This window comes from Camellia sinensis, chromosome 13 (genome assembly GCF_055761805.1).
Source record: "Camellia sinensis isolate YWXY chromosome 13, ASM5576180v1, whole genome shotgun sequence".
Taxonomy (NCBI): Eukaryota; Viridiplantae; Streptophyta; class Magnoliopsida; order Ericales; family Theaceae; genus Camellia; species Camellia sinensis.
In genome coordinates this window covers 30,907,706-30,927,382 of record NC_138973.1, presented here as the reverse complement: position 1 = coordinate 30,927,382, position 19,677 = coordinate 30,907,706, and the positions used below count along the sequence as shown (strand labels likewise).

The following is a 19,677-nucleotide window of genomic DNA, read 5'->3' as shown; positions in this document are numbered from 1 at the left end:
TTGTTTGGTTACATATTTTGAAAATAATTTTAGAATGATTTATATATATTTTTTTAAAAAAAAGATTGAGAGCTCTAATGATGGAGCTCTAGAGGGCTCTAATGATGTGTGGGCCTCACAATGATGTGATTTTTGTGTCTTGTGCTTTTTTTTCATTGTCAAGTCATTAGAGCTCTGTTTAGAACTTTAAAATTATAGGAATGTATCATTTTTGTTTTTTTTTTTTAAGTTGTTGAATAGATGAGTGTAAGAAAAAATTAATTGATTAATATGTAGAATATGAGAAAATAAGAGAGAAGAGAAGAGAGAGGAGGAAGAAAATAATTTTGAAAACAATTTTTAAAATTGTAAACCAAACATGTTTTTGAATATTTCAATCCAAAAGTTGATTTAAAAACTAAACCAAATGGAGTCTTTTTTTTTTATTTATTACAAAAAAAACATATAAAAAATAGAAAGATAACATGACCTCAATAAGCCAATAAATTAACCTTTTTAGTAATATTCAAAAGAGGCCTCAGGTTTTGAGACGCAACTTCTTTGCTAAAATAATCAATAAAGATAAAATAAGTTAAAATAATAAATAAGATAAAATATCAAATCTAAATTACAATCATTTTATTTTTCTCTCACAACTATCAAATCAACTAAAAAAAACTAAAAATTATCTCAATTTTTTAGCCAGTTAAAATGGAGAAATATAACTGTAATCAAAGAGCTAGATACAAAACAGTGTTGAAATATATACTAAATATTATAATTTTTTTTTATCTATTTTAACTACTAATAGAATTAGAATTGATTCGAATATAAGTAGTCCGACCAAATTACAAGCATCCATAAACATAGCTTTCCTCGAAACCTCAAGAATGAGTAGGTTCATGCGCGTGTGGGAATAGTAGAATGGCTTGAGTGACATTTTGACTTTAAAAACTCAATTTAGATGTCTTTTTTATGTTTTTGAAACTAATTTAGACCTGATTTGATTACAATTATAAGTCGATTTTTTAACAATATATATCACAAGTCGATTTATTAACAATAGATATTACAAGAATCAGTGTGAGAGACTATTATTAATCTGCTAAAGTAGTAAACCAAAAGTGGTTTGACTATAACAAAATCGAAGGTCGCTTGTCGCACATTAGAGACTAAAGATAGCGTTTTACGATCCCATATCAGTTAACAAAAACTGTGGCCTATGCATATAAGTTATTTGGATACGTTCTCTTTGCAAGGCGATTTTCAAGCGTGAGAGTTCTGCTCAAAAGTTTTGTATTAGAGCATCAACGAATGAATTAAATAAAATAGAGATGTAATTTGTATAATAATTTATGAATTCTCTCATATCAATGGACAGAAAAAGGGAAAATAAGGGTTTCAATATGGTGGTCAAAATTTTGGTTATTTTAGAAAGAAAGTGAAATTTTTGATTTTTTGATATGGGTTGTTGGCTTTTTGATTTTTTTAATGACTTTTTGACTGAAAAAACCACTTGCCAAACGAGGCCTAAGCATCAATAACTTGGAACTTTCACAAGCGTCTTCCCCTAAATAGCCCACTGAGGGAAAGACGACACAAAAGTTTCCATGGCAATATCTGGAATTTATAGGTCTGTTCTTACCTCAGGAAGTTTCTCGTCACAAAAAATAAAATAAAATAGGAGGACGACGAGGTTTCATTGGGGTAAAGGGAGAAAAAAGTAGTTTATAGGTCATTAGATATAGTAAAAACACATACTCAAATATCAGTCGTAGTTTGCTGCTTCACATTTCAGCATCCATTGACAGAAGTTTCTTACATATCTAGAGAGAAAATAGGTCATTGGATATAGCAAAAACACATACTCAAATATCAGTTGTAGTTTGCTGCTTCACATTTCAGCATCCATTGACAGGAGTTTTTTTCATATCTAGAGAGAAAATAATTATGCGATTCCTCTGACCTCATACTCATGAGAAATTTTAAGAGGTGATTGCTTTGAAACGGGCCTATCATCAGACCAAAGTTCTAAATTCATTGTTCCGGTTCCCCAATGTATGAAACACTTGTTCACCTCACTGACATTGAACCGGTTGACTAAACCCAAGCCAAGACATCTATCAACAAGCATCCATTCACCTGAAATAAAAACAACAAAGGGAACAAATAAGAACTCATGGGAAGTTCAGCTCATTGTGCATATAGTAGCAGTTACAATTTTTCCTTTTCATTTAACCTAATTTCTGGGTTTGCAAACAACACTTTTTTGTACTTTCTATGCCCTTGCCAAGCAGCTTAACTTTCTAACGAACCAATGAGAGAGAGAGAGAGAGAGAGAAGTATTACCATTAGGGCGCAGGTCCCCTTCAAAAAATTTCTCACCGGATTCTGGCCAAACTTCATGATGAGAACCATTAACGGAGGTAAATGAGACATAAGTTTCCGTCGGGTGCGACAGTGCAAACATTGGGTGCACTCGCAAGCAAACAAGCCTACAAAATAATGTAAATTACAAACTTCTGTGCAATAAGGCCAATGAGAGGGAAAAATAAAATCTTGTAGTATGAAGAGAAATGACTCAAAAATTGATCCAAACAGATTTTCTGTTGAATATACTATTCAATGCCAATGAAAAATACAAATTGCATATATTTCAAGGAAACATTCCAACAAAATACGGAAAACCTCTTTGGACTTGCTATAGATGACATGGAAGAATCATAGGTCAAATGTACAATATGCAATAACCCAATATGACTAAGCTAAATAAAGAATATGGATAACAAGTTTACAATATATATCTAAAACTGAAAAGCAAACACAGCAAAAAAAAAAACAAAAAAAAAAAAAACTGAAAAGCAAGAGTAAACCTTGAAAATCCACCAGAACCAGCACCAACTTTGCTGGCTACAATGCTTGAGTCAATCCGCAAAATGTTTGAATTATCTTTTGGAAAAGATATATGCCGTTCAATAACTACTCCACCGCCAATGTCACCTTCTAACATAAGAGACTCTCTCTCTCCTGCTTGCTCAAGATTCTGCCTATAAAGAAAGAAAATTTTAAAACTATAACGGGTATACTTTTTAAGCGGGGGGAAACAGTATCTATTATTTTTGGATTAGTAAACCCAAAATTAATTCATCCACTTTGTCTCTTTGATTGACCAGATTTAAGACCCTATAAACCCATATGTATAAAGCATTTGCATTACAAAACAGTAGTCATTAATCATCTGATGCTAAACTGTGTTTTCTCAGGATAAACAAGGCAAACACATGAACAGAGTTCAACTTTTATCTGTTGAAGAATATCATGAAAATCCGATCCTAAAGTCTCTTGAAATTTTGGATGATGGAAACATATAAACCAAAAAATATATATAGTTGAGAGGGCAATTTTAGACAGTTCTAAAACTTTCGTTTCACTCACAGATAGGAAAAAGTTTATAACTAAAATATTTGAGGAAAAAATGAAGAGTGGTAAGAATTTATTTACCATACACTGTAATAAACATAAGAGATAAAGAACTTAATTTAAAGACGAGTACGGCATTGTCCCACATGAAATAGTTAAAAACTGCAAAATTCCTTTTTAGTTGCAAGGGAAACAATGCAAGCCATTGTCAAGTATTCCAATAAGAATGGAAACTGCAATTCACACATCAAGTAGTTAATATTGATTCAAATAATAAATGCCTTACAAGCAAGTATGGCTCAACAGAAGCATGTATTGCACATTAACAAACTTCCACGCGTGACTAGGACAAGATATCAGGTTTTAACACAAGGTAAATGGGTGACCTAATATTTACGTCCTCATCAATTATATATGTAGTCAGCTAGGACAAAAATTTAAAGGTGGTTATTTGGGTCAAATATAAATTATTATGAATGCAATTATATCACTATTTCTTTTCATTTGAAAAACTCAATTAAAGATTGAATAACTCACTCAATGACAGTATATTCCTCAGACCATCCAGCAGACCGGTACTCAGTACCACTAAATTCTTCATACCCACCAACTTCAACCCTACTATGAAGCCACTGAGTTCCTGCCACAATACAAGCAAAGAAACAAACAGAAGAGCAACTTTCAAGGATTATTTCAGTAATAATATGTTCAATTGGACAGGTTAATCAGGTGTTTGGTTACAGGTTTCAAACAAACAGAAGAGCAACTTTGAAGGATTATTTCAGTAATAATATGCTCAATTGGACAGGTTAATCAGGTGTTTGGTTACAGGTTTCATCTAGTCCTTACTTATCTGGAATTACTTTAGCCATAAATCAGTGGCCGATCAAAAAAAAAAAAAAAACTTTAGCCATAAATTAGTGTAAGAAACCTTTAGTCAAGTGGCTTTAAGGAACTTCATTGTCTATTGAGGAAAAAATCTCTGCTTTCACACAAGCAAGCAAATAATAGTTCAACAACTTTGATTAACAATAATTCTTACCAATTTTGCTGTGTGTTTATGGTGAGACTCCACTGATTTCTTTTAGGTGAAACTCATAAAAGGCATTAGGATGTTCTAAGGTTTCTCCATTTTCTTCTTCTTTTTCTTGTCTTTATCTTTCTTTTGTCAATTTGTTGCGTACAATTAGCAGTTACAATCAGGCATTCAAAAAGACAAACTCATATTCATCTAAAAACATATCCATTCAATCCTCAAACCCTAGTCTTATTTATTAACTCCCACTCTCCCTTTCCCACCCAAACAGAAAGGCTATCCTTCAGTTTCATAGCAAAACTCAGCTCTGATCAAACCTCAACCAATTCATTTTTAGATGCAGAATAATATGGTACTCATCCTACTTCCGTCATATTTGAACTCCTTTAAGAAACATGTATAATTAGAAACATGCATACAGGGTCCATCATCACCTTTTGGTAAGGATTTCCTGCAATCACGATTTCCTCAATTGTATGGCAACAATACAAATACAACTTCACTTCAGACATTGTTACAAAATTACGTATTGCACCAGATATTAAATTAGTAATAGAAAACCCAACAGCCAGATATTTAACAGTCAAAGGAATGCACCCATGTTGATAGTTGCAAAAGAATCTTAAGCATTTTGGATGAGGAAGAGCAGGTTGTTAGGATGTTGAGAACCATAATGACATGGAAACAGATAGAAAACTAAAACAGAACAAAAAAGAAAAGCAAAGTAAACAAAGAAAGAAACAAGTTCAACCAGGAGACCTAAAAATCCACTTTTCAGGAAAATCACAAATCCAAAGATAAAGAAAATATCTGGAGTCTCTCCAATTAATAAAACAAACATTTGAGTGATTAAGTAAGCTTTACCTGAAGGAAGGTGCTCCATTGAAATAATTCTTCCCCCAATCCAAGGAACCACTTTGAGAGCCCAAACACCATTTTTCAGTTCAATAGGAGTCCTTGAAAGTTCTACTCCCTTCCGTCCAGAAACCTTTTCCACCTCTGGAATACGCTTAGCATTTTCTGCATATAACGTCTTATTACACAACAGCATGACACTGGTAACATATTCACAAATCACATGTCACAAAAGAACTTGTTTCAAATGACTAACGATTTTCTGACTTTAAGTGTCCACTAACATAAATAATTTAAAACACATTAGGTTACTAAATTCTTCAGAAACATAATCCATGGCAAAAAGGGATATGATATCCCATATTAGAATTTCTGCATATTACATCTTCTACACACACACACACACACACACACACAAAAAGAAGAAAGAAAGAAACAATAATGCATCATCAGGAATGAACTTTCGTACGAAATGCATCATAGAGCATAATGTTCCATTCATGAAATCATAGATGATACAAGACTACTTAAAATTAAATTTCCAAAAAAAAGAAAAGAAAAAAAATAGTATAGAAGAACACATGTTGCAGACATAAGCATGTATTTTGTGAACAATAAAATAAAAATAAACAAGGACTCAGCTCATTTAGTGAACATCATGAAGGTGTTAATTAGGACATATCTACAGCTTCAAAAGTAAACTACATTAAATAACATAAACAGTTTCATTACGATCAATTCCACTCGAGGAAAACAGAAAAGAGAAGAAAAAATCAATCACTTGAAGCATTGGAATTCTCCCTAAGAAATTAAGGAGAAGGTTGAAGGTGAAGAAAAAAAGAAAAGAAAAAAAAATGTAAAAACTTCAGAAAGTTTGAACGAGCAGTATTACCCATACGAATCTTGTATTGTTTCTCACTCATAGATACCAAATTAGACACTTCATCTTCTGAAGGCATCATGATTTGAAGAACCTCTCCATCAATGCCCCATGCATCAAGCTGATTGAGGAAACAAGGAATTTCAGAAACACAAATAAAATGCACACATCCAATGCTGGAGTACATAATAATAACAAGGAATTCTTGTCAAACAAATCTTTGTACTTTGCAGACAGAAGATATACCATTGCACATCGACCAAGTAATAATTGTACGTGTAAACGACGTTTTGGTCTCTTCCATGACCCTTCAGTTTCGGAGATTCTCACAGTAACAACTGAAGACTCAAGTTCAGCAACATACGTTGTCAAAAGATATCCACCTCTAGTGAATTCATATCCATCGCCATCATCTTCGAAGAGAACACCTTTAGCTTTACCTGCAATCATCAGAATCCAAGTTGTATAGAAGCTATTAACCAAGCTGTATCAGTTAGTTTTTGTCGTATGCCATGCTAGTTTATATTAAATCAGGACACCCATGAGATGCTTTTGTGCAAATTAGATATTCTCTGTTATTTTAAGTTTGTCATAATAGAAATGCAGGATGCCCTTGTTACTACAAAATTTTAGGATTTTTTTTTTTCATAGTAACATAATTCCCCAAATATTTGGTCTCATAGCCAAACAGTGAAAACTTGAGAACAAATTGATGCTTCACACGCACAAAAAAAAAAAAAAAAAAAATGAGGCAATATAACTCAGACATTGAAGACCACAATAACTCATCATGTTAAACATTAAACTACAAATGAGGCGATATATTGAACCTACAGTAGCATTCCAAGACTTCTCCTATGACATTGAACTACAGAAAAATTACCATGCTCATCTAAAGCCACAAGTAGTGATAAATCATCTGTTGGATTAGCTTCGCCAACATGTTGAATAGCAGGACCCAAAGGAATAATCGATCCACCTTGCAAATATAGTGCTGGTAAATCCTGATGTATATTCAGAAAATTGTACAAAAAGAAAAAAATGAGACCAAGAAATTGAATACTAGTGAACACAAGAAGGACAAAGAATGAGATCTAGATATACGGGAACAAATACCGGATGTGAATCATCAAAATCAAAACTCAACCAAATGCCTTTAGGCAACACAAGCTGCAGTTGATCGATCCCCTGGTCACTCACTGTGCTGATATATATGAAACCAGAAGTTAGTTGAAGTTCTGTGAATCAAGATATATTAGCACTCCCAACCCCACAGGTGAAAAAAACAAACAAAAAAAAAAACACCCACCATGAAAACATGTGGGAAGTGAAAGGAAGAAGATATGATCAAAAAGTACAATAACTATCTATATTTTAGAAGGTAAAATTATTAGATTTTTGGGCGCCCAAAGTAAAATTTATATAGATTTTGAGGGTGTCAAAATGTGTAATTTCTCTTACAAATACTTAAAATTGTATGGAACTAATCAAGATTTGGGAAACTTTTTTTTTTTTTTTTTTTGGGAGGGGGGTGGGGGGGGGGACATCCATTTATGTCCACCACTGTGTGGACACACGTCTGCAGCGTGTCGATGTCTGATACATGTTGGACACCGACAAGGCACCCATTTTGGAGTGTCCATGCTTTCTAGATATACAATATGTGCAACAAAAAATGATGAACATATCAACATATAAAAATGTACTATGCTTATGTTTAATGTTTCAAGTGGCAGTGTTATGCATAAATTAAATGTATATATTACAAGCAAATATATAGTATATACTTATATTTTTAATTGCCCCCCTAGACCCTTCCAACCTCAAACTCTGTAATGTGCCCTCGCTCCATTACCCCCTCTCCCACTTAGTGCAACCAAGAATTAAATGTAAGAGGGAATCATTCAAACGAATACTTAGCAATTCCAAGAAGCAAGGAAAAGAGAATACATATACATATGAAATTCTACAATGAACTAATGCTTCATCTCCAAAGGAAAAGAATGGCAACCTTGTATATATTAGTAATGGTCCCAACATAAATGAATTTTCCTGTGTTCTTAGCCTGGGATCTTTAGGATCTGCACAACAATTAATAAAAACTTGCACTCTCCAGAATAAAACAAAAAATACTTTAAAATTCAATACAATTGAAATAAAGTAATTCAACAGCATCCCACCAGCAAAGAAAGTAGGAGTTGCAACTGAAGTACCCCTCGTATGTGCCATATAAAAAAGGGTATATATGTGTGGTAAAAGCCGGTAGCGCCTCTTTAAAGCCAAGCGGCAAACTTCCTCACACTGTAACAAATATGGAGCTTGAACTCAGTGAAAATTGGAAGTTGAAACTCAAACTCAAAAAGCATTGTAGTTATTTCAAACAAAAAAAAAACAATGAGTGACAGCTAAACTTCTATGCAAAGGATTGATTATTTTGTCACACTCTTAGACCACAAAACATCACTTCCAGTTGAATACAGGACGATTTCCTGCCCCCACCCACCACCCCCCCTCTCTCTGTGTGGGTGGGTGTCCGGTCGCACGTGTTTGCATAGAGATTCTGAGAACATAAGTTCCTCAGCAATTGACTTTGTTAGTTCTCAATAACAGATCTGTCCATGTCCTGTCGTTACGAGAATCCCTTCCTTCCTACTTGAAGAAAAATAGGATAAAGCTGAGATCCAATCTTTTCCATCCTTCAGCCCCTCTCCCACCTTATTCTATCCATCATTAGAAGTACGGCAGCCGTTAATCAATGAAAATCTATGGTAACATTGGTAAGTATTATAAACACTGTTCCCCATACCACAAAAAGTTCCTTCAGGAAGACTTTAAACTTATTTTTCCTGTTATTGTTGTCAAGGATAGTATTGAAGATGTTAATTCACAAATAAAGAAAGGTAATATGTTGAAACCAGTTGGTTGATTTTTAAGCAGTCATATCTGGTGACAAATTTCTTCTTTTATAGAAAAGGATAATCTCTTTAGGCATTACTCTCATGCCAAAATTCTTTTCAAAGTTTCGTTTATAGAAAAAGACACAGTGCATAAGTTGTGATTTGGCAAGGACCACTACCCGACACTAACAAATTACAAATCAGAAGTATAACCTGGGTACAGTACTACAGATGCACGAGCCTTGGCCAGAAAAAGAGAAAAAGTAAGCTAGAAAAGAGTGACTGCATTGATTTCTATCTGGTATAATTGCAACCAATCATATCATGACTAGTAATTTCATTCAGAATATGAGGGATGTCGTACAAATTGCACTTCTCAAGTCACAAGAAATTGTAGCCAACAATCTGCAGTTTGATTCCCTTCTCAACATCGAGTAACATAACAGAAAACCAAATTAACCTAGGAGAACCCTCTAGAAAAATGGAAAAATTTTCAGGATTGAATGTGGTGAGAGGCATGGCAATTATCCATTAGAAGTTTTCCTAGGAGAACCTTCTAGGAAAATGAAAATCTTGTATAGTTCACCTTTTGCATTTGTTTTCATGTATACATTGCATGCAAATGGTTTTATTTGTGCTTATTTTAAAGCTCTTAAAAGAATACCACCTGTTAGAATTTTCCATCCTTACCTTCACCTACTCCACTACACACTCCACTTCACCTACCTCCACTTCACCACACACTCCACTTCACCTAACCCACTATCACCTCCACTACACCTACTACCACATTTTCTTCTATATATAGATTGTATAGGAATTGTAATACATCAATCTTGTAATCAATCAATCAATAATACATCAATTTTAACATGGTATCAGAGCAAGGTTGAGAAGCTACTAATTCTGCTTCACCGGCGGGCGGCAGCCTCGCCTTGGCCGCCCGCCGGACCTCTACACATACCTTCAATTTTTTTTTTTCACTAAGCGAGAGCACACAATCTTGTCATCAAGCCCAGTCTCTTCTCTCTCTTCCTCTAGAAGTTTTCTTGTTTTTGTTTTCTCCGAAGAATTGAGTCTATCCCATTGTGAATGGTGGAAATCTTCAGCAATCGGTTCCTGATCTCCCTCTTTAAAACAAGGGGGATCTGTGTAGCCTCTGCTTCCTCCTTTGGATCTTGCAAACAAGGTTGGTATTACCGCTGCATCGGCGTCGACCCCTACAGCCACCGTTAATAAAGACATTGGCCCTCCTTGAATCTGTTTGGCTAAATCATGAATTGTTAAAGCCTCAGGTACACAAATAAATAAAGGCCCTCTTCTCTCTCTCTCCACTTTATCAGAAGCATGAGACTATAATATGTTTCTTATAATAATCCAGAGCACTGTTTATTTTTTATTTTAATATGTTTATTATAATATTTCTTTATTCTCTTTATCTCAGAACCATGTGCATCCCTTTTATTCCCACTTCCGTTTATTCTTATTATTATTATGAACCCCCTCACCCATGTGCATCCTTTTATGACACTTTCTTTATTTTATTATTTTATTTTATTTTATCTTAAAAAAAAAATAAATAAATCAATAAAAATAAATATAAATATAAAAAAAAAAAAAAAAAAACAAAGCCACCCACGTGGGCTTCTCCTCACTCTTTCTTCCGTTTAATTTCTAAATCTATTATTTTTATTTTTTTTTCTCTAAATTCCTTTTTTAATCTCTTTCAAATACCCATTTTTTATTATATACTCAACATTCTCATCATTCTTTTCCCCACTCCAATATATTATACTAGCCTTCATTGATTCCCCTACCTTCCACCACTTCCTTTTATTTATTATTATTATTCTTATTTTCACCACCAAAAAAAAAAAAAAAAAAAAAAAAAAAAAAAAAAAAACAACAACACCAAACAGAGGCAGAATTGCACACCAAACCTTCCCTTATTTTATTCATGTCGGGACTCACCCCGATCACCATTTTACATTAAAAAAAAAAAAAAAAAAAAAAAAAAAAAAAAACAACCCACAACCAAAACCCAAACAACCACATACACAAGCGGGATTTTTCTCCTCTACTCTGCCGCCGATCTCTTCTTCTTGCCTCCGTCCTGGACGGCCTTTGACGGTGTTGCCTCCGTGTTTCCCGCTCCCTTGGGCACGATCACTCCACCATACTCCTCCACTGCAGCATATGGCGGCCCTCCAAAACGGAACATCACGGTGGCCTTCCGTTTCAGCTCCTTATTTTCCGCCTTCAGCACGCTTATCTCTGTTCGCGCATCCTTATACATGCGCTGGAGCAGAGCCAGCTGGGAGTTTAAATGCTGCACCTCATTTGTCCTACTCTGCAGCCGGTTCGACAAATTTGTGACCGCCGTCATGCTTTCCACACATGCCTTCAAAGTATACTGATTGGCCTCCACATCTGACAGCACTGCCATTCTTTGCTCCACAGACCGCATCGGAAAGTTCAACGGAGTATACCCAGCGGTGTTTGGTTGAGGTTCCAGTGCCACCGCACCAGTTCTCTCTCTCGTTGACTCGTTGAGGTCGGGAAAGAGGGTGAGCAGTCCACGGGAAGACGAGGACGAGGCCATTTTTCTGGGCAACAGAGTGTTACAGCGTATTACAGAGTTTCTCTCTCAGCACAACAGTGTTACAGCCTCTCTCTCTCAGCACAACGAAGAGTTTTACAGAGGATTTCGCAGTTTTTTTTGCTTCTGCCTCGGCCTCAGGCTCTGTCATGGTTAAATAGCTGAGGCAGCCACGCGCATCGCGCGCCTCTTGCCGCCCGACACACTGGCACGCCTTTTCATGGCACATCTTTTGATAAAATGGACACGCCTTTTGATGGCACACCTTTTGATGAATTGGGCACGCCTTTTGATGGCACGCCTTTTTTGACAACTTTGGGCACACCTTTTGAGGGTGCAACTTTTACAGGGGTCCGACAAGACTCTGTAAACTGTCCCGACATTGATTCCGGTTAGCTCCTTTATGGGTCCGACAAGACTCTGTAAACTGTCCCGACATTGATTCCGGTTAGCTCCTTTATGGGTCCGACAAGACTCTGTAAACTGTCCCGACATTGATTCCGGTTAGTTTCTACAAGGGTCCAGCAAGACTCCGTAAACTGTCACAAAACTGTCTTCTACAACGGTCCGACATGACCCCATAAACTGTCTTCTACATTGGTCTGACACCACCATACAGTGTCCTCTACAACGTTATGACACCCCATACAGTGTCTTCACCAACGGTCTGACACGACCATACCGTGTCTCCTATCCTTTTTTATTTTTATGTATTTTCTTGTTTTGTTACTCTCTCCAAACTCAAGTTGGTTAGTTTCTCTCCTCCTTGAGTTTGCGGGGGGCTGTTAGAATTTTCCATCCTTACCTTCACCTACTCCACTACACACTCCACTTCACCTACCTCCACTTCACCACACACTCCACTTCACCTAACCCACTATCACCTCCACTACACCTACTACCACATTTTCTTCTATATATAGATTGTATAGGAATTGTAATACATCAATCTTGTAATCAATCAATCAATAATACATCAATTTTAACACCACCTGTCCTACCTTTCAAAATCACCTACTCTTCTTTTAGCACAGAATTTGGCCTATCCAAGGGATATTTTGGTCATTTTGTGAAAGACCCTTTCAAATGGCTCCAGAAGGATACTAGAGACGCTTCTTTGGCAGTTTCAAATGCGCCAAGCTATTCACAGTAAATTCAGGTAATTCCAGAAGGTGAACAATTTCTGTAAAATACTTTGTAACTCCTATATAGAAAGAGAAGGAAGCACTATGAACTCTTTAACCATAAACATGCATATTTTAGCATCTTAGTTCATTCAAGTGAAGCTCCTAGCCTCCTCCCAAAGCTTATGTTATCCACAATCACTTTTAGTATTTCTGTAGAACTGATTACAAACATCAGTTGAATAAACATTTGAACCCAAATCACAAAGTTCAAAAGCAGTAAAATTGTTAATTGTCACTGTGAAGTACAGACAAACCTCTTCCCCAAAAGACCAAGGCTCATGGTCAATGGTGCCAGTTTCTGAATGTCCACGACAAAAAGGAAGCATTGCACCCAAAGCCATCCACCTTCCAAACAGCTTAGGGGTTGCATTCCCCGCAAACCCACCAATATCTGGTCCTGAAAGCGGCTGACCGCTGAGCCCCTGAATGAAAAATTAATTTTCGTTGGCAAAATGTCTCATATTCAAAAAGCTCGACATGATAGCATGTTTAACTTAAAATAGAAACCTAATTCTCTCCCATATATCTAATCCAACTTTAAGCAATCTGGGTATGTGAAGCATTATTCTCTTTCTCAACAAAGAAATCTCTTGACATAACAATCACAAGGGCAGACAATTGCTTGTGGGGTTCAATGTCTTGTTTTAAAACTTCCTTGAATTAAAGAAAAATAAAGACTCTAATGGAAGACCAAAAGAATCAAGTGACAAGCAAAGGAAGATTAACAATAAGAGATTTTATTAACCTTCAAAACACAAGTACTAGACACAATTAGATAAATATAGGTCTCATTCCTGCAGGTGTTTAATTTCACTTTAGTACACAACTGTGGAATTCATAATAGAGTGGGTGAAGCACTGAGCATGCTCTCTTCCTTAGAAAGAGGTATGGACTACGTTTTTGTTGTTGTTGATAGATTTTCTAAAGCGTCGCCTAGCATGTTGGGTTTATTTAACTAATTTGTAGTTCCAAGTCTTCCAAAGAAAAAGCTATAGGTAGGTCCAAGGAGAAGGTCAACTATTGACAACACTTTTAAAGTTCAAACTTAAAACAAGCTCAAAAACACAAAAATCAAAATTTCTGGTCAAGCTTCACAAAATCCCGTCCACTTACAAGTTGAAGGACCATTGAGATACTCATATGAAGGTGCACCCAAGTAGAAAGGTTGTCTCCTGTCCATGTTGCAGCATACCTCTGGCTACCTATAAACCCAGCTCTGGTAAGAACAAAAGGACGGTTATTTTCCTTGCCCAATTTCATGCCTTCATATGTTGATCGTGCCATCAGCATCCCATAAACCTACAAAGGACATCAAATATAAATAAATATAAGTTCTAAAGCTTATCATAGTGGCAACCATAAGATGGGGCTGAAGATCTTTATAAAAATGTAAAATGTAAAGCATAAGAATAGAGCTATGGATAATACATTGTGATAATGCGAGTGATTTTGACAACCTCCAAGTTCAATATCTCCACGATGCACGTTGGTCTCAGGCATCGTCTTTGTTACAGCCTGTGAAGAAACATGCTAAGACCATGAACAAATTAAAAAATATGCAAGCAAGGGAGGAAGAGTTCTGAGCATCACCTTAAAAACAGCTGGTTCATTCATATCATTCCAAATACCATCAACACCATTAGAAATGAAATCTTTCACTAAACCAGCCCACCATGAACGTGTTTTAGACAGTGTAAAGTCAGGGAAAACACAGGACCCAGGCCAAACCTCCCCTAAAAAACAGAGTTAAAGCTTGAAAATGAGTATCCTTCTTCATGTTTGATCCCTGGGTCAAGCATGAATGTAAAGGCATAAAGTGATCTACCAACAAAAGGCTTTCCATCAGCTGTTTGAATCCAGACATCTTTTTCAGAACCACTATCGTAAACGAAGTATCCTTCTTCATGTTTGATCCCTGGGTCAAGCATCCAGATTGCTTTGAATCCAGTGAGATGAAGATCTTTCACTAAAGATTTTGGATCCGGAAAGTGTTCCTGATAAAAATCACAATAGTTCATTTTCCATGTCAATAATGGCAGGAGGGTCTAGGGAATAGCTAACCATTTTCTAATCATTTATGGTACCAGGGATATATATACTAAGATCGTCTAATGAGGACATGCCTGGTCAAAAGTGAAACAACGAAACCCATTCATGTAGTCAATATCCATCCATATGACATCACAAGGTATACCTTTCTCCTGAAATGTTCTGGCAATCTGCATATGTGAATGGATAAGTGAAACTACAAGGATCAAAATATCTAGAAAGTAGAGGCAATTATAGAAAATTCACAGCTTTCTTCTGTTTTCTTTTGAAACTTAAAAATAAAATGACTTCCACAATTATAAATGTGAGGATCAGCTTTTACTCATCAAAAAAACAAGAAACCAAACATATATTGTATGTCAAATACCACCTTGATTGTGAACTTGGTCATAAGATACCAAAAACAAAACAAAAAAAACAGTGGAAAAGAATAGATATGCACAAACAAACATTTATACACAGATAGAGAGAGAGACAGAGAGAGAATTTATTTAGCGCTTTAAATGCAGAAGTAACAACCTCACGAACTCGTGCATCAGAGTCATAGCTCCAACGACATTGATGATACCCCAGTGACCACTTTGGTGGCATAAATACAGTACCTGGTGAGAAAATTACCAGTTATACTGGTAGTAAGTTACTATCCAGAAGTGGGAAACGACAACAACAACAATGGCAGAACACTAGCAAAGAAAAAAATATCTGCCATATCATCCAAAATCCAAATGTTTGCATTTTCTTGAACTGGTAAATACAGACACCACAATCTCCAGTGAAAATGAAGCAGCTATTTAAAGCACAAATGTATCAGCGGCCGAAAACGATAAAAAATTGAAAAGAATCAAAAGTACATAATTTAAGCATCCTCTCTCTTTCTTTGTCTCCAAGAACTACGACAGAAAATTACAGGAGAGCTGAATAAAAGCATTCAAAGACGTTATACAGTAGATTTAATGAACAAATTATAAAGTGCTTTAGAAGATTACCAACTGCATGAGATAAAGATATCAAAACATCAGTTGGTGAAGAAAATGGACCAAATGTAATGACAGGATATGATGATGGAGCAACAAACTTTATTATTGATTCTTTCTGCAAATTAATCTGCATAAAAAAAAATAAAATTGACCATTAACGCAGCTATCCATTTGATAGTCATATACATGACAAAATGACATAAATAAAAAATCACAAGTACCTCACATCGTCGTGTTGTATCAGCAAGAACCCCTAGTGCCTCTCCACTTGGAAGAACAGCTAGCACCCAAGGATGCGATTGGTATAAGGACGTAGTACCAGACCCATAACCCCAGGCATCCGTGTTCCATGTAAAAACCTGTTTATATAAGATAATTGCTCAATACATGAAGAACAAGAACAAAAGTTTTCAGTGATCACAAACTAATTCAACTTACTCTCTTCCCCGTCCGTTCAAGCTGTCCACTAACTTCTCCGGTTCCATAGAATGAGGTACCGATTGGAAGCTAAATCAAAACAAAAATTCAATTACATCAGTGAAATGTGAAGCAAAATTTATAAATGCATAACCACAAATATCTACAAAGAATAAAGTAAATACTTATGGTGAGGAAGACAATAAATGATGTTATGTAACTGACCTCAATTTGAACAATTTGTTGTCCAAGAACACATTCAAAAGTAGGGATATATGAAGGGACATTGTGGCTAGTCATAATTGGTTTGTCCCTATCTTTGGGATTAACAAAAGAAAGACTGGGAAATGCTGCATTCCTATGATCCGCAATGCAATCATATCTGAAAACCCCTTCCTCTAGAACAGGCTCAAAAACCATATTTCCCGATTTCACATCAGAAGTCACGGCCATCTCTTCAGACTCAGCCATCTTAGACACTATCAACCTTTTGTTAATCCTCTTCTTTCTGCAGCCCGAATAACTTTATCAGGAATCTGCCCCGGTGATCAAAGAAAACTAAAGAATTACATATCGAGTTTTGGAAAGCACAAGTCCATTTTGTTAAGCAGAGTCAAAACCCAAATATCAGAAATAGACACTGACAACAAATTACACCCCTCTTTCACAAAACTACCAATAGAATCAAACCCATTACTTTTAACAATCCCCCAATTCTTACATTGGAACAGAAATGCACATAGATAGTGTAATCAACAGTTTATAGACAGTTCATGCATTTAGAAGCTACACCCAAACTCTACACATCATCATAAAACAACAATAACAAAACCAAACATCATAAGCATTAAAAATATATATATTCCAAGCCAAATGTGCATACTGTTATCATTATCTTAAAAAAACAACAACCACCTTGATCATACCAATAATATCTTCACTAACTTTATAATTTTGACAAAACCCAATTAATTTCTCTTCCAATTGAGTGAAACTAACATTTTAAGTGAATCATATTCTAAACCAAATGTGCATATCATATTATAATCATCATCTTAAGAAACAACATCAACAACAATATTGATCATACTAATAATTGCTTCACTAATTTTAGATTTTGGACTGAACCCAATTAATTTCTCTTCCAAGTGAGTGAAACCCATCTTTTTAAGTGAATGAAATAATCGGAAAACAAAGTCAAACTACAGCCTCACCTGATCGAATGCAACAGAGAAAATGCAATTGCTGTTGAATTTGTTGTTGCTGCGAAGTGGGTCTGAGGACCCGTGTACAGTACCGTATTTGAAACTGATGAAACCCAAGAAAAGGAGGGTCTGAGAACCAGTGCTAGGCCTAGTTTGCTACTACTACTCAATAATGGTGTTGCTTCCATTGGGTTTTGTGCTCTAAAACCGTTGCTATATAAATAATTGAATTAAATAATGAACTATTTGCAAAGATAAAATTGCTTATTCATGGGTTTTTGGAGATAACAACAATTGATGGAGCCGCTTCCGTTCGGGAAGTGAGTTAATTTTTTTGTTTTTTTAGTTATTTTAATTAGGATTAAAAAGTTTGATTTGAAGATGATTTTTTAATTTTTTTAATTTTTTTTATAAAAAAATAATATAATAATTATAAATTAAATATAATATTTTATTTATTATAATTAAAATAATTTATTTTATTTTTTATGATTAAAATAATTTTAAACCTTCTTGTCAAACGGAGCCAGAGTTTAGTTGGTGAGATGAGATAGCACGTGAACCCACTTCTTTGGAGCAAGGATCCTTTAGAGTTTTTTTTTCCTAAAGTTTCCTAGAGTGGTGCATTGTTTGGTTGAGATTTAATGACAAGTCACATCAATTTTTCAGCATTAAATCTCAACCACACAATATACCACTTTAGGAAACTTTAGGAAAAAAATACTCTAGAGAATCCTTGGTGACTTCTTTAAGTACACAGTACAGTCTTTCGAACGAGACAACTAGCTAGGGAGGAGTTCTAGCTTTTTCGCTGATCTCCACGCAAGTGACTTTTGGCCACACCTGTTGGGTTGGTGATTGGCGTTGGAATGATAACAGGACGGGTTTTATGCGGGTCTCATTGCCCCGCTCCTCCCACTTCGTTGGGCCGGTATTGAGGTTAAAAATTTAATTTAATTTCAATTAAATAAATATTACTAAATCAAATTTTAAACACTCATAGTAACAATATAATAACCTAATTTTATTACATAAAAATAAAATTACTGTTTGTAGTTTATATATTTTTAATTTTATTTAAATCAAATAATAATTTTTTTAATACAATGAAGATATGGTCATATGTCAATGATGAGTCAAAATAATTATCCCTAATTTTTTTTTTTAACTTTTAATTGTTAGAATTTTCCTTTTAAAAATCTAAAAGATTGAATAATAGGCAGTTACCTTTGATGCTTGTGAAATAATTTGTTTTTATCATAAATCAAAATATGATCAGAAGTGATGTTAGATTTGGTTATTCTTGTAATGACATTTACAAGATCTTGAGACTTCGATCTAAGCCAACTTAAATTGGGTAAGAGAGTTCAAGAATTATATGTGATTTTGTACGGGAGCCAAATGTTCGACGTTATCTGCACTCCTCGTGACCAAGCTGCACTTCACTCCGATAAACTTGAGAACACAATGAAAGTGAGCTACCCAACGGTGTATTGCCGAAAAACTCCTCCGACGGTCAAGTTAGCATGCTTAAAGAGAGAGAAAAGAGAGGAGACAGAGTGATAGTTAAGCTCTGACCAAAGGATGTTCCAGACCTGAATATAAGGGCGCAGCACCGTTTATATAGTTTCTGCGCGCACTTCTGCACCTATTCCCCATTGGACGCGTGGACCTGCTCTCCTCTCACGTTTCTCCACGTGTCAGCGCTAATACAGCTAAACACCATCTAACAAAACCATCAAACGGTATGGATGCGTACGGACAGCGAAATCTCCTTCCTGCAGTCCCGTGGTATCGCGTAGTACTCCCCACCAAGCTATGCTTGGCGTAGCGCCGCGTCATCACCTTCCGACTGAGCTTCTTGTCCGATGTCCATGACAATTCTATACCGTGGCTCAACCAAGCTCCTTAGTCATGACCGAGCTCTTACTTAGTCACCTTGATGTTGAAAGGGCTAATCTTGTCTAACCCTGTAAAGTGCATATCCCATCTGGATTGGCAATCCGAAGTTGGCCCAACTAGACCGAACTGAGTCCTCGGTCCAGAATGCAACCAACGTCTGACCGAGCAAGGACTTGCCCCTGGCCCAAACCAACTCCACCCAATATTAGGTCATAAACCTCTCTCTCAATTTTTTCCTAATTCCGTCTGCGCCAGCGTGACCAAGATTACCTTC

The 19,677-nt window shown here is 35.8% G+C and overlaps 1 protein-coding gene across 4 annotated transcripts; it reads right to left on the bottom strand.

Moving 5' to 3' along the window:
* Positions 1-1,681: 1,681 nt before the first annotated feature.
* HGL1 (heteroglycan glucosidase 1) lies at positions 1,682-18,067 on the bottom strand. Of its 4 annotated transcripts, none has more exons than XM_082901831.1 (23): positions 17,511-18,067; positions 16,522-16,832; positions 16,318-16,386; positions 16,101-16,238; positions 15,889-16,006; positions 15,422-15,504; positions 14,977-15,072; positions 14,679-14,847; positions 14,444-14,586; positions 14,282-14,368; positions 13,967-14,152; positions 13,108-13,275; positions 8,351-8,471; positions 8,182-8,251; positions 7,287-7,374; positions 7,054-7,174; positions 6,417-6,610; positions 6,183-6,291; positions 5,300-5,455; positions 3,937-4,039; positions 2,853-3,026; positions 2,329-2,474; positions 1,682-2,121 (listed from the first exon to the last, which is right to left on the bottom strand). In XM_082901831.1, exons 2-23 carry the CDS (start codon positions 16,765-16,767, stop codon positions 1,928-1,930), a joined length of 2,979 nt encoding a protein of 992 aa, XP_082757957.1. In that variant the 5' UTR covers positions 16,768-16,832; positions 17,511-18,067; the 3' UTR covers positions 1,682-1,927. The 4 variants fall into 4 exon arrangements, with proteins under 4 accessions (XP_082757957.1, XP_082757954.1, XP_082757958.1 ...); XM_082901828.1 differs by having other exon boundaries at positions 16,522-16,804; positions 17,511-17,823; XM_082901832.1 differs by lacking the exon at positions 14,977-15,072.
* Positions 18,068-19,677: the final 1,610 nt, after the last annotated feature.

Coding starts and splice junctions, on each gene's coding strand:
- HGL1 (XM_082901828.1), bottom strand. CDS start 17,689: ATGGAAGCAACACCATTATTGAGTAGTAGTAGCAAACTAGGCCTAGCA. Junction 16,007..16,100: donor ATACAACACGACGATGTGAG/GTACTTGTGATT, acceptor TTTTTTATGCAG/ATTAATTTGCAGAAAGAATC. Junction 6,292..6,416: donor TACTTGGTCGATGTGCAATG/GTATATCTTCTG, acceptor TTCCTCAATCAG/CTTGATGCATGGGGCATTGA.